General features: G+C 35.1%; 1 protein-coding gene across 1 annotated transcript in view; it reads left to right on the top strand.

Moving 5' to 3' along the window:
• Window positions 1–15053, top strand: part of VWA8 (von Willebrand factor A domain containing 8) — a 196396-nt gene that overhangs the window by 74288 nt on the left and 107055 nt on the right. Inside the window, exons 17-20 of the mRNA XM_074815604.1 lie at window positions 424–539; window positions 1436–1542; window positions 3586–3692; window positions 6863–6934. Of these exons, the coding sequence (XP_074671705.1) occupies window positions 424–539; window positions 1436–1542; window positions 3586–3692; window positions 6863–6934 (402 nt within the window). The remainder of the gene's footprint in view (window positions 1–423; window positions 540–1435; window positions 1543–3585; window positions 3693–6862; window positions 6935–15053) is intronic.

Below are 15053 nucleotides of genomic sequence, written 5' to 3'. Positions count from 1 at the left end.
GAGCATTACATGTGGAGCTCATATTCAGTTTGTGAAGAGCAAACGATTTTTTAGGACATTGATGCTTTTACAGTGGCTAACCTCCTTGTTTTTATGAATATTGTTTAGTGTTAGGTTTTATACAAAAAATAAAATTCAGTTATCAGCACATTTTTCTTCCTGTTGCTTAGCAAGTGAAATCATAAGGCTAATCTTTTGATGACATCATGATTTCCATGGCAGTGAATTACTGCAACTATTACAGAATTACAAGCTTGCAGATTAAAAAGCACAAGCTGCTGTAGGAGGCAGAAAGCACCTATGAATTAGGAGAAAAGTTGAAATAATTCCTTTTTTACTTTTTTCTCCTGACTTGTTCAATTTAAATCCCTGAGATCCAGTCCCAGAGATCAAATAATTAAAATACCTTGTATTTTTTGACAGGCACAGTCACTGGCTTCATCTTTATCTACTCGACAGCTATTGCGAATTTGTCGTCGACTGTCACAACATCCAGATGAAAGCCTTTACTATGCTGTTAATAAAGCCTGCCTTTCCAGGTAGAAGTGCTACTTTTGGTCTAAATTCAAGAGCTTCTTGGTCAGTTGCTAATATGTAAGATAGTTTTTAATGCGTTCTAGTAGATAATACAGTTGCTGTCTTGCTCCTTAAAGTCTGTAATTTCTTTAGAAGTATTTCTGTGGTATTCTCAAACCTAGGAGGTAAGTAGAAATGACTTTGTACTCTTTTCTCATCTTTATGAAGATATTTCATTATATAAATTGGGTCACCATTATCAGCATTACTTCACTGTCTCAAAACACTCAAAGCAGAGTTATATTAATATCTAGTATGACTAGATGTTTGGTGGTGGCTTGGTTTCAGTTCTAAAAGCTGTATCTAGAAAAGTTATGAACATCTAGGTTTTCTTGTTGGGGTTTTTTGGTTTGGTTTGTTGGTTTTTTTATTGTTTTCCAAAAGGAAGCAAATTGTAGTTATCAAAAGGTTTGGAAAACTGAAAGGGCCTAGTTCTGGATACATCAGAGCTCACTCTTTCTCTTTGGAACCTGGAGTCCAAGTGGACTGAATCAAAAGAAAAGGTATTTCCAGAAAAGCATTGTTTCTATTGTAGCTCTTACTGGCAGTGGAATGAGGATATTAAATACTTCCAGTCCTAATCCATCCTACATTACAACCCCGTTGCAATATTCAGTAACACTGAAGCCTTTTAAAATGAGCACACAGCCACAAGTGTAGTTCATTGCCCATGGAAGAAGCTGTTTCACTCCTTAGGGGTGGGTGAAATGTTGAAGACTATTTGAGTGTGAAAGGAATAAACATTGAGGGTTTGAGGTCCAAGTAAAGCTTCATACTGATTTTAGATTACAGAAAAATACTGAAAACTTTTTTAAAAAAATTAAAAAATACAACCTCCCTATTACTTTTCTTCATTTAGGTTTTTACCAAACCTTGCCAGATCAGCTTTACATAAAAATTTGCAGGATGCTGGTATTGAGACAAGTCCAGATGACATGAAGAAACTAGAGGAAAAGGATTATACATGTAAGCTTCGGCCATCTTTTGTGCTGCTCTTCATGTATGTTACTCAGATGGTTGAGCATATAAAGGTGTATTAATTATCCCCAAAATTAAATGTAGTTTGCACCAGTTATATTCTTTTGAATTTGTTCTAACAGAATGCAGTGCTGCTCTCATGATGTTGATAATTTTGTATTGTCTGCTGTATTCCCAGCTCATGGAATTTTGCTCTCCATCATGTTTAAGTGTTTCCCAGTCTGTAAGATCCATGGCCTCAGGCTTTCTTGGACTGCTTTTGCTTTTTTTTTTTTCCCCCCCCCCCTCATCACTGATAACTACTCTTCTGTACAGTTACAGCCGTGTTTTGATCTTAATATTTCTCTGTTCTGTTTTTTACCATCGCTTCTTTCTCTCCACTGTTAAAATCAGCCTTTTTCTCACTGAGATTCTTGTAAAAGTCGTGGGTTATGTTTTGCTTTCATTCTGGTACACACTTCTTTGTTAGTTTCCCTTCTTTTTATTCTCTTTAAATTGCTGTCGTTGTTACATGTCATCTTTATCGAGCAGGTGTTTGTTTCTTTACCTCATTCAGCTTGTACTCATTTGCAGTAGCCTTCAGTGCTATGCATATATTTCTGCCTCTGCCATTTTTTCACTTCTGCTTTCTCCTTCCTGCATGACCCCTAGTCTTCATGCTAGCTGTATATTTTTTCAAATCTTCTGTCAGGCAGCACACTTTGAGCAATTTGCCATTTTTCATTCACTGAACTTTTCCTTTGCTTTACTTCACCAGTGTTAACCTCTGCTGTCACTCTTCTGTATGTTTATTCTCAGCTTTGTGATGTATTTGACTTCTGTGTTTTTACTGTTAGATCTTTGCAGTAGTAAACACATCTTTGGCTTTAATTAATATGGATTATGGTTTTATATATTTTATTTATGTGTGTGTATATATAAAAATATATATGTAAATACAGATACATTAATATATCTCTAATACACAGTTTAATATTTATGTGCAGCTGTATGTATGTCTGTATACAGACATACACATATGCAGCCATCCATGTATTATTGTTTCTGTATTTGCATTTTTTGTGTATAAAATAATTTGAACTCTTGCCACTTGTGTGATACTACCTGCTTACCATTCTTCTTTTTTATTTGGACACATCCCTTGAATCTTCTTTATGTTTCTCTGTTTCATACCGTTCTACGTTCATAGAACCATGTAGAATAATAGGTGAACAACTAAAAACATCTGTCTAGAAATTAGGCTCTTTTCAGTTTTGCACCATACCAAATTAAGAAAATTAGTGGCAAAAAAATAAAATTGTGCAATAAAAACAGTAATATTGTTTACACATAGTTGTTATTTTCCTAAGGACAGAATTTATGGTTCTTTTGATCTAAGAATTTTTTGAAATGTACTTTTTCTCTCAGAGCTGTAGTTGAAGGTTATTTCAACAAGTGCAAATTTAGCAAGTTTTTACCAAAATGTTAAATGTGTCTACATTCTGGCATTAACCCATTTGAGCAAAAATGCAATGCTGAAAGGAAGAATCAACAGTGACTCTATACTGTTGTGGTGGGTTGACCCTGGCTCTCAGCCAAGCACCCACACAGCCACTTGCTCAGTTCCCTCTGCACCCTACTCCCCAGTGGGACAGGGAGAGAGAACAGTTTTCCCAGTGGGAAAAATTGTGGTTTAAGGAGATGTAACCTAATGACATTAGTGATATTCCAATAATAAAATGTGAGTATGAAATTAAACCAAGGCAGTGGTCACAACTTCTAGTGTTTCTTATGGTACTTTTCATGTAAGATCACCTATTCATCTTTAATTGTAATAGACTTCTTTGCAATTTTAAAGAGAATTAAAATTCATGGTAATGCAACTTCTTTTTAATGGATACTCTTTCAAGCATTCACTTTCTTTAGATAGAAATCATTTACAGCCTTGTTAAAATTTGTAAATTGTCACTTGTAAGTATTGGGGATTGATTGAATGTCTGCTCAGAGGATGCTGTAAGTAATGCATTTGCTTGCTTCCTGAAAAATGTCTAGGTGAAATAAACAATGGGATTCTGAGGATAGGGTCTGTGACGATGCCAGTTTGTAACTCAACCGAGAAAATGAAAGTGCCTGATGTTTTGTTTTATGAAAATGCACAAGTAAGTACAAACCCCTGGCTTGTGAGGTACAAAAAGTTTGTTAAACGTGTACTAATGTGCATGCTCATATATATTAAATAATGTACTAACTACATTTTAAGGGTATATTTCTGAAGTAGTTTCTTTAGGAGTTGGTGCTTATTTCAGATGTGTCTTTGCCATCCCGTTGTGAAGAGATTGTAACAATCCTGTTGAACATTCATGAAATATGAAGTAACAGCAACTGAAACTGAATTTTATTTAGAATGATTTGATCAGATGTTGTCTTGAGTGATTTTTTTTTTTAATTTTTTTTTTTATTGTTGTTGCTGCTGGACTAATCCAATCTTAGGGCTACATTACCGAGTCCATCCTGAGACTGTGTTTTACAGGCTTTTTGCATGAAATTGTACCTGCCTTTTATTAGAATTAACACTGCATGTTTGAAAAGCAAAGCAATTAGTTAATTGGTTATTAATTAATTGGCTATTATTTATTTTAATTAGCTTACCTTATTAATTAATCATTAGCATTATTAGTATTAACTAGTTTGTAGTAGTGAAGAGTAGTTAATGAACACAATAAAAGGGAAGGGCTTGGTGTCTGTGGGTTTTTTGGTTTTTGTTTCCCCCCAGCCTTTTGTAGACGTAGGTGTACTGCAGCTTTCTTCTCCACCTAGCATGGAAGCCTCAAAACTGTCAGACAAGGGTATCCTTAGCAGGAGAATTACCCTCTGAGTCACCTTTAGAATATCTTGCCTCTGAAAGGCAACACTGATAGCATGATCTTGTGAAATATTTTTCTTTTAGGGGCCTAGTGTGGGTTTGCTTACTTTTCCTTTCCTGTCCTTTTTTCCTCCCTCACTTGCAATTTCTCCACAGAAAGACTATGCTACATGGGTATCACCTACTGAGGGTGATGACAGGCTGTGCAAGGGGAACAGATGACAGTCTCCTTCATCTTCCCCACTAACATTTCATGTGAGATTTTGTTCTGTGTTGCCATTTCGGTAAAGTACTTAATTTGGGTCTGTTGGAAACGAAATCCTGAGTCTTGCTAGGACTTGCTCCTGCATTGCTTTTCCACCTTCTTGTTTATAGATTCAGAAAATTGTACACAACCTGTGTTCAGAAATTATGCATCTGTTTTATATAGGCAACGTGTGTTAAAAATGCTCTGTATCTGTCCCTGATAACTATGCACTCTGAATGCTGAAGGAAACAACAGCCAAATACCAGTCGGGGTAGCTGTTCCTATTTATAAATGAATTCTACTCTTATTTTCTGTATTACTAGTTTGTAGTTCGGTCATTCAAATGCTGTAATGATCGTTCAGCAAAACCTACCGGACAACAATTTGATTCATGAGTCTAGTGCAATACTTCCTCTCTGTTATCTAAAAACTACAAAAATAAACTGAAACAGAGAAAAAATATATCCTCAGCCCTTTGCAGTGCTGTACAATGTAATGAAATACATGGTGTGTTTGGTCTTGAAACATTTCATGTTCCAGTGGCATTTGGCATTGCCGTAGAACATTGCTGTTGGTCCACAACAGGCATAGGGATGGAAATAATTTTTAAGTGATATGCCAGATGCTACTTTCAAGCCAGGCTTTGGGGAGCATGGATTGCTAAAGTTGACATGATATTGATATGTCTTCTTACAAGTCCTTTGTGTAAATAATTAATCTGAAATGCCTGCATACATCCTAATACAATGCTAATTTAAGTCTTGATGGAAAAAAAAAGTTTCAATACATAATATCTCTTGTGGGAAATCTGTTCTGCAGGAGAACTGTAATGTACACATATTTGGGCAATTTAGGATAAAAAAGAAGTCATCAGAGGAAAGTATTCATGCCTTAGCAATAAAATTAAAAAATGTAATCAGTGTGTGTACTAAAACTGACTTCCTAGAATTTATGCTGTATCTGGTCAAAGTTATTCTCATCAGTTTATAAATTTCCAGTGTGTACACATGCCAGAAAATCCAGTAATTTGCCTTGAAGTCCTCTACTTAAATTGTGCATTGAGTATTCAGTAGTCTTTTGACATGCCTGGTTAGGATTTTGTGGTATTAATCTGTGTTTGCAAGAGTTTCTTCCCCCACCCCCAGCCTCTGTTCTGGAGAGATTTGGAAACCTAAAACATCTTTCACACAGTTAGAAACTGAGCATTTCTATGCTCAGAAATTACAGGCAAGATTTTTTTTTTCTTTTTTTGATCAAGTAGTAGAGATGAGATGATAATGTGAAAAAATTTTATGTTTATCTGAAGGGAAGCATTCATTTCTCTAAGTAGGTTGTCTGACCTACTTACAGATGACCTATTTTTACTAGATACAGTGGAGAAATATACACGACTTCATTGCAAGTAAAGTAGTCTGCATTGCCACATTATCCTTAAATCCTTTCAATCCTTTTAAACAAATTATTTGTGAGGAACAAGGTAAGGTTAAAGGATTTACAGTGTGTGTTACCTCTTATGATATTGGATATATGTAAAATACATCTCCAGCGTTTTGGCTTCAATTAGGCAGTCTAATTTAGAAGTTGTAAGGCACATAATAAACACTTTTAGACTTGAGCTTGCATTTTTCTGTCTTTGTTTTCCTTGAAAATAAAGTTTGATTAGAATAGGAAGTGTATTTGTCATTAAGCTAGACCTAGTGTTTAATCTTTAATAAAATAAATGTGTAATTTACATATTCATGTCAGCTGCCTTTTATTCCCTCTGTTTGGTTTTCTGTAAAGTTCTACCAGGATACATTTTGCTTCCTCCCAGTACAATTGCTGGAAAATTGTCATACACATATTAATGAAAGTTCTTAAACTCTGGGTGACAAGCATTCGACTAGGCTAAAAGGAAATGCATTAGGAGTGATTACGGAGAATTAAATATATTTAGGGAAGTCAGACACCCAGAATCAGTTGGAGCAGAGGAAATACATAAGGAGAGTTAGTGGTTTTGTTTCATTGTTTTAGTCACTGCATAGATTGCCTCTGCTGATACTGACTGAGAGATTCTTGCTATGAAATAAATAGCTGTTAAGTATAAAGTTAAAAAAATTTTGGCCCCCACTGTATAAATACAGCATGCTGAAAGTAAAGCTCCTCTTGTGCTACTATCATTAGCAAATGCATAAACTTGTATAGAAACAGAGGTGAAAATTGTGGTTTTGTTTCTCTAGCACATGATGGTAATGGAAGATATGCTAAAGGACTTTCTGCTGGGAGAACATCTTCTTTTAGTTGGCAATCAGGTGAGTTAAACATCTCTTACAATGCATGGAACAAACTCATTATTTAATAATGAAATTAAATCTCTGTTTGCTTCATTGAAATTGCATTAATTTGTACTACTGAGGTATTTGACCCATTTTTTGATTCTTTATCTACTAGTTTCCATGGGTTTTATGGGCACATATCTATGGGAAATGTAAATGCCTTAAATGTTTTTTTGCATTGCTATCAGAGTAAAAAGTCAAAGCGTTGATAGTTAATATGTAACATCATTACCATTAAAATCTTCAGTTAATGGCTTTGGTTATCCTTCTTGGCTATGTATCGAACCTCTCCTTTAAAATCTGCAGTGGTAGATAAAAGGTGTACACATAAATGTTATCTAAATCTTATTTACTGATAGCAAAATATCAGTTTTCTCTAAAATAGATACAGATTTGCTTTATTCTTTGGCTAGTATCTTTGTTGATGGAGACTTTATTGGCAAGATCATGGTGGCTGTTTTGTTCTTTAGTTGGTCATTGCTGTTTCATGGCACCTTCTAACAGTTTATAGGCTCCCTAATATGAGGTATGGGCAGATGTTCTCCAGTTGGGTATGTTTGAAAGTCTTTGTTCTTCAGAACCATCTTAAACTATTACTGCAGCTGTTAGGTGACTTGAACAGAATTATACGCTTTGCCAGTTAGCTCTGAAAAAAAGAAGAGAGCTTTTGTGATTATTTCTGTATGTTTGAAGTGTTCAGAAAGGTGATACTTCCCAAGCTACCAAGTTGTTTTTTCCCTCATAAAGTAATCTCCCTTTAGTTTAGCTTTTCCTTAGCAAGGATACAATAGTTTTCTAGCAGATGTTTCTCTTTATGTTTTGCAATAGCCTTTGGAAAAAGTCTATCACAAAAAACTAATGGTCTAACCTACATGGCAAGGAATATAAAATGCTAATTGTTATTAATGTGCATATGTTAAAATTACAGTATACAGTTATATACAGTATCATCTATCTAGAGTCCTTGTTAATAGCTTGAATTTACGAAGATATACTTAACCTCTGTAGGCTTTTGCTGGATGATGCCAGCTTCTCCCAAAAGGTTTCATCTATTCATAAATAGAAATTAATGTTTAATAAATGAAAGAAGATCTATTCATTTCATAAACAGTGCTCTCTCTATGCCAGCTTCTGAGTTAGTATTGAAAATGTTGTGTAGTACAGATTGCCTGCAGGACATGCTGTCAGGGAATAGCAAGAGGGGAATGAAGGCAGGGGCAGTGTCCTTAATGGCAAGATTCACAGTCCCACAGTGTCCAAGCAAGAAGAGCGGGTCTGGGGACAGCAGCTGTGGTCAGCCAAGTGGCTGCCAGACAGGTCTGTGGTGATGAGGCAGGTCTGAGGCCAAGCTAGAAAGTCAAATCAACAGGTTCAGGCTAGGATTAGCAAGGTACAGGGCCAGGCACAGCATCACTGCAGTGTAGTTTTGGAAGGAACTGAGAAAAGGGCCTGAGTGTAAACACAGCTCCCAAGCCATGGGGGGCAAAGGGGACCCCAGTGAGGCAGCAACACCATGTCAGTGCTGACTTTCAACACCAGCAAGTAAAATCCTAGGTGCGGGGGGAAGAGCTTGCAGAGCCCGGTGGTACACTCAGGGCCCTGACAGATGCTTCATATGTTCTACCAATTTAGCAAAAATTTTTGAAGACTATGCGAGTACGATTTTTAAGGTATAAGGTATTTTCCCAGCAGTGGTATACTCATCTTTAATAATTTAATGTGTGTCACATTTTCTCCAAGCTTATGAAACTAATTGAAGACAGCATTAAAAGATTTAACTGGGTTGAAGTACTGGAACATGCTGCTTTGATTGTAGACATCAGCTCAGCTGTACCATTAGGTTGGAAAATCGATTGATTTGCTGTGATTTCTCTTTGGCAAATCAGTAATACTTACAGGTTTTGTTTTTTGATTGCTAACATACTTCTGAGTACTTCCAGGTTTACTCTCTACTAGTTTGTTCCACTGTTCTTACATGTGACTTTTTGAAATACTTTGCCATTCTGCAGTCTTTTAGGACCACATCAATCATCCTTAATTTCTCAGGGATGATGGCTAACCATTTAGAAATTGCTTGTCTAATTCCTTAAATATATTGCTGTAAATTTCTACAGCATGTGATGAATCCTGTTCAAGTACTTTAAAAGCAATCATATTACATCAATAAACTTTCATGCTATGTGTGCAGATACCTTCCCTTTGAAGATACTAGAATTTTCATCTTCTTTTTGTAAAGCAAATGATTAAAAAATAGAAATTTTTGCTATTCAGTTACTTTAACAGCTCATTCTATAATAAGAAGGTTGGGTTTTATGATTGCTTGATACATATAGCCGTGTGTACTCGTGTTTCACATTTGGCAGAAATAGATAATGTTTTTGTGTGGAGATACAAAGTGGTGTTTTGAGTTCTTTTCTGTTCTACTTTCTGTTGGTGAATGAGTAAATCATGAAAATTCAGTGTAAATAACTAATAATTCAAATACTCTGAATCTGAGTATTTCAAAGTATATGACTAACACCCCTTTGAATGCTTGTGTCATTTCCTAGATATTTAAATGAGTTGGCATATACCTTAGAACATAATTTGGTCCATAAAAATGATGACTATATAAGTATCTTCATTCAGTTGTGATTAAATGTGCAAGGTTTGACCTGTAGTCCTTCTTTTAGAGACTGGATTTGGATTTGCTTGGTTGACTTGGTTTTCCTGTTTTGCCTCCTTTGTTTTCATAACACATCTACAGACACAAAATTCCTGTTGGCTTAAGAGCTCTCTATTTCAGAGTCTGTAAACGTAGTCTCTTTTGTCTATTCTTTTTAGTTAAGAGCTGCCTGGTGAGACTCCTTTTACCAAGATTATTCTGAAGATATGAACTTTGACAATTAGTATTTGGAATTCAGAAAATCAGAATTGAATTATCCTGGTGGATGTTAGGGACTGGCTTTCTTAATGAAAACAAGAAGAATTTGAAGACAAGTGTTAGATGCCGATAGATATCTTCAGAAGTGTTCAGCTTCTAAAGTAAATACTTTATAACCCACTTCATTCGTGTTTGTTCCGTGGAGCTTATATGGCCCAGGTTTCACAGTATAAATGTATTACATGAAATACAGCTTCGTCTAAATATTTGTTTACATTGGTTGTTGATTTATTTTGGATGCTAACTGGAATGTGCTTCCATTTCATATATGAGCAAACAGGTTTCTTTGGGTCCTTGGGAAAGGCAGTGGATAGATATGAATTTTCAGCTATGAAATAGCTTCCAATTAACAGAAATACCTGTACTTTAAATATGGCTACTGATACTGCTTTCTGAATGAGCCTGTAGTCTGAGTGTGAATGAGACTATCTATGACCATCTATAGTTTCTCAAAGCAGCTTTTTACTTGGCTGAGAATAAGTAGCTATTTATTACTCTAAACGCAACAGGCAAACAACAGTCAAGAGTCCTGCTTAGTAAAGGTTACTTATTCCAAACTTTGCAGTGACTGTTTATTTAGTCACTACATACAGCTCTTACAGCTTCTCCCGAGCTTCTTGAGACTTCTTCTGGAGTATTTATTCTTACTACCAAGGAAAATTTTTAGGATGTGTTTTTATGAAATTTTTCCTGATGGACACTGTGCGATTCATGGATTGGCCACTACTTGGTATCTCTTACTGTCTCCTTGAATTTCCTATCTTTGGCAAATAGGAGAGAAACTATGTTAATAAATAGAACTTCTTTATGTGGAAAAACTTGAAAAATAGCAGTGGCTGAAACACTTTTTTTTTGTCTTGCAATTTTAAATTTTACGTATAACATTTCCCAAATTGTTGCATTTGAAAGTTGTGTAAGAGGTGTTGGATGTTTTCACCTTTATTGGTCATAGGTGAAGTCTTGTCAAACATCAGCTGTCTTTGAAGATACCAGACAAAATACTGATAGTTATTTGATAGGGATTTGTGGCTTTCTGAAGAGAGAAGGCTCACAACTTTGTCACATCTGACTTACTTTATAGCCCTGAAGTTTTGAAACATCTAACCACATGTTAAACAAAACTGAAATATTTTATTTGATATTACTGTTTCCATGATTTATAGTGTGAGCTGTTCAGATAGCTGATCTTATAAGTTAAAGAGGTTTTGTCATAGCAGTGAATTCTGAACATTTCTGGTTTAGAGCATAGTTAGCATACAGGAAGTATTTAATAGTAAGTTCTGTTCATTTGGGCTTTTACTCTATTTTCATTCACTGTATAAATATGGCATAACTATAAATATTATAAATTTTAATATAGTGCATAAATAGCTTTAAAATACACTTCTACCATTAGAGTTATCTAGAGTTATCTAGAACAGCACAGTTGCATTTTTATGTAGCAGGACAGATGCAGCTTGTACAAGGTCCAGGCGTTCTGCTATGCCTTGAGAACTGCATGTTGTCCCTGGCAATGTCTTCATTAATGCTTTACTAGCCCTTATCCATTCCATAATGTATCTTTTAAATAACACATACTTTTTATTTTGATTCCAGTTTCAATACATACAGCCAATATTCTTAGGTGCATTTTGGTCAGCATGTGCCCTTCTGCTTGACTGTACCTGTCAGCTTTGGCACACAGTGCTTGGCCTTCTACACTTACTTAAAGTCTCTGCACCATTTTCAAAGTGTAGAGCATAGCAATGAAAAGTGGCTGAGTGAACTTTACTGTCCATATCATGTAAACATTGTCAGAATTATAAGAAACGTTCTCTTTGTCAATCTTCCTGAAGAGTGGACAGAGGAAATGCAGTGTACATTGGGACAGCCTCAGTGTTCCTCCGGACCATTCCCTGTTTTTCATCTTTTGCTTGTTCTTCTCTTTCCAGAATTCCCAGTTTCTCTTTTGTCTTATAGTTTTCTTCACTGGCAACTTTTATGGTTATTTCTAAGTATTTGGTACTGGCTGGTCTACTCTTGAAAATTAAATACTTGTGTTACCAGTATCCATCCTGCTTCTATGATAAATTACTTAATAAGGAAGAGCTACATTAAAAAAAAAAACAAACAAACAAAAAAACCAAACCAAAACAAAAAAAACCCCAGACCAATTAAAAAAAAAAAAGGACAACAAATAATACATTTCTTCTCTTCAACAATTATTCTTAATTATTAATGGATACTGGAGTTCCATATCTTGTTCTGGCTTTCCTGTTGCTTATGTTCTCTTTTCAACAAGAAACACAAAGTTGATAATCAATAAGAATAATCAGAAATGCCATTCAGTTACTGATAAAATTACTGCTGAACACAGAACGCATTTAAATTATGTCCTCTTTCATTTGATGGTATGGAAATTCGGATTGTACTTCTTATTCAAAATTGCTCCCCCTCTACTTCCCTGTGTAGAAGGAGAGCTCTTTGCAAGGTGATAAAACAAGCCTGTTCCTAGATAGCTTGTAGTCTAATTAGACGATGTATAGATAAGGGAAAATCAGAAAGAAATATGAAGTAGAATAAGAAAGAAGAATTCTATAAAGGTGATAAATATTGTTATAAATAATTTGAAAGAAGACCATGACAAAATCTCTGCCAGCACTTAGTAAAAATGTTGATGTAAGCCCACAGTAAGTAGACTGTCACAAGTACATTAAAATAACTTAGAAATGTAATAGCCTTTTGGCACATTTAGTAATTTATTTCCTTGATAGAATATAATTTCATCCTTTCTGCTTCCTTTCTTAAACTGAGAGATCAACTCAAATGAACTCTTGGGCTCCCTCTAGGAATTTATTTTATTCTTGAAGAATTTAGTAGGACAAATGATTGAGTCTTTCTTAAAGATATTTAAAAGGACATGCTTGAATAGATCTTCCTCCTAAGATAATATTCTTCTTATCTCATTGTGAAATTGAATTAAGTAGATACTGACAGTGTATTAATATCAGCCACCAGAAAACTTGAAATAGCAAATGCTTGGTATTTTAACTTTTATAAAAATAAAGGATTTTGTTTTCCTTCTTAAATTTGTATAAAAATCAATAGCTTCCTCTTGAAAGCAAGAATGTACTATCCTAAACCAATTTTTTATTATTATGAACATGAAGAAACTGAGCTCCAAATGAGCTAAATTGGGCCAAATACTATGATAATTTTGCCTAAGGAATTCTGTGTGACAGTTATGGAAAACTTGGAAAATATTTCTCTTGCTGCAGTCATAACAGTATGTGCACATGTGAGAATAAGCATGCTCTTTAAATGTGTCTCTGCTTATAGTATTGCTTTCTGCCTTTACAAGTTACAGTGAAGAACCAGAATTAAAAAAGGATCAATTAATTGATTTTGCTTTCGGATTTTTCTTCCCACAGATTCTTTGTATTGTAAATTTTTCATATGCTCCTCTCCATTGAACCACAGTTGTCTTATGTTGCTGGAAATGTCAAGATTGTATTTAGCCTGACAGGGCTCTGGGCTGAAGGTTGTACTTAAAGTCAGAAAAAGGCATAAACTCTACAAGCTTATCTAGACCTGTAGTCAGAGATCTATCCAAAACATTCCATTCATGACTTCCATCAGGGAGTTAAGTTTATTTGTCCTTATGATGAAATTTTATTATTTTACCATCACCATGATTTTTACATGCCCCAGATGATAATCTCATAATAACATAATGAGATACTAAATGAAAGAACACTTACTGTTGTGACCACTAAACATATAGATTGCAGCCGGGGCAAGACTTAAATCACCACTGCTTTTGCACAACTATTTTCCTTTGTTACTAACATCCAAGTGAGGTAGCAATGATAAGGTCTGTTGCAGTGGTCCTCTGGTAGCAACGTCTAGTGTCTGCTGGTGACACACCTTCTGCAATTATTACACTGCATTATTCATGTTTGTTCCAAGCAGGGAGTGATGAGCTTAATAACACCTGGAGTGTGTGAGAGAGTTCTGTGTAGGTTCTGCTTGTTGCTCTGGTAGTAACAGTACATTTTTTTAAAAAATCAGAAATACATCCTCTGGTACAGCCTCGATCAAAATGCATGCATTCTTGCAAATGTTTTTGGTGGCAGAAACAGGCAAGCTGTGGGCCTGGAAGGTGGTTCAGTGCCAGACCCAGTGTTAGAAACCATATATTAGCAAAAGTGTTTTCATTTTCTTCATTTTCATTGTTCAACCATAAGTTTCTGTGATAAGGACACTGTCAATATAACTCTTTCTAGGAAGTCACAAACTGAGAACTCTCACGTGAGGGTTGTGTATATACTAAAATTGAATGAAAAGTCAATATTGTCTTTCATTCCCTAATAATACAATTTTAATTATAAAATAAAATTTGCTAAGGTGAAAAAGTGATAAACTGCTTTTTTTACCAGTTTCAAAATTTGTTTCATTCTTTTGTAATGAAACAGGTGGTCTGCTATAAAGGATGACTGTGTGCTGAAATGGAAAAGGTGTGATTGCAGTGTCTCAGCTGAAGACCAGTACTGAACAGCACAACATGGCAACCTCTTTAACTGCGTCAGTATGACCTGCAAATCATTTAGAAGGAAATAAAAATGAGACAGCATGGCTTAGATCTTTTTTCCAATGGTGTGTTTTTCTAAGAGGCAAACTATTAATTTCAAAAACATGAGTCCACTTCTTTTGGACTGTAACTTTATTGACTTTAGTTGGGCTGTGCAGGGAGAAATTTGTCCCACTACTGTAAAGGCTGCATCCTGAATTGCAAAATGCCTCCTGGGACCTGTAACAACCTCGTTTATATTTGAAACTGCAGTTACTGCTAGAAGATTAAGTAATTTTATCCTTGGTAACAAGTGTTTATAATGTCAGTTAGGAGAATTTTTAACTAAGGGATTATTTTGCCTTCTAACTGCATGATTTCCTTTTTGTTACTCATTAGTGCAGATATTTATTCCCATTTTTCTATTTTGGTTGTCCCATATGTCTGACAGAATAAAAATTGTCTAATATTTGCTTTCTGAAATATTTTTATTCGGTTCAGCCAAAACACCAACACAGATGTTCTTTTCACTCTAATTAGCATGTGTTTATATTTCTGTTAAATTAAGTAACTGCAATAGTGTGTATATAAATAACATATAGCAAGTGTTAATGGTGAACTAC

The sequence above is a fragment of the Strix aluco genome, chromosome 2 (genome assembly GCF_031877795.1).
Source record: "Strix aluco isolate bStrAlu1 chromosome 2, bStrAlu1.hap1, whole genome shotgun sequence".
NCBI classification, from domain to species: Eukaryota; Metazoa; Chordata; class Aves; order Strigiformes; family Strigidae; genus Strix; species Strix aluco.
This window is presented reverse-complemented; position numbering and strand designations above follow the sequence as displayed.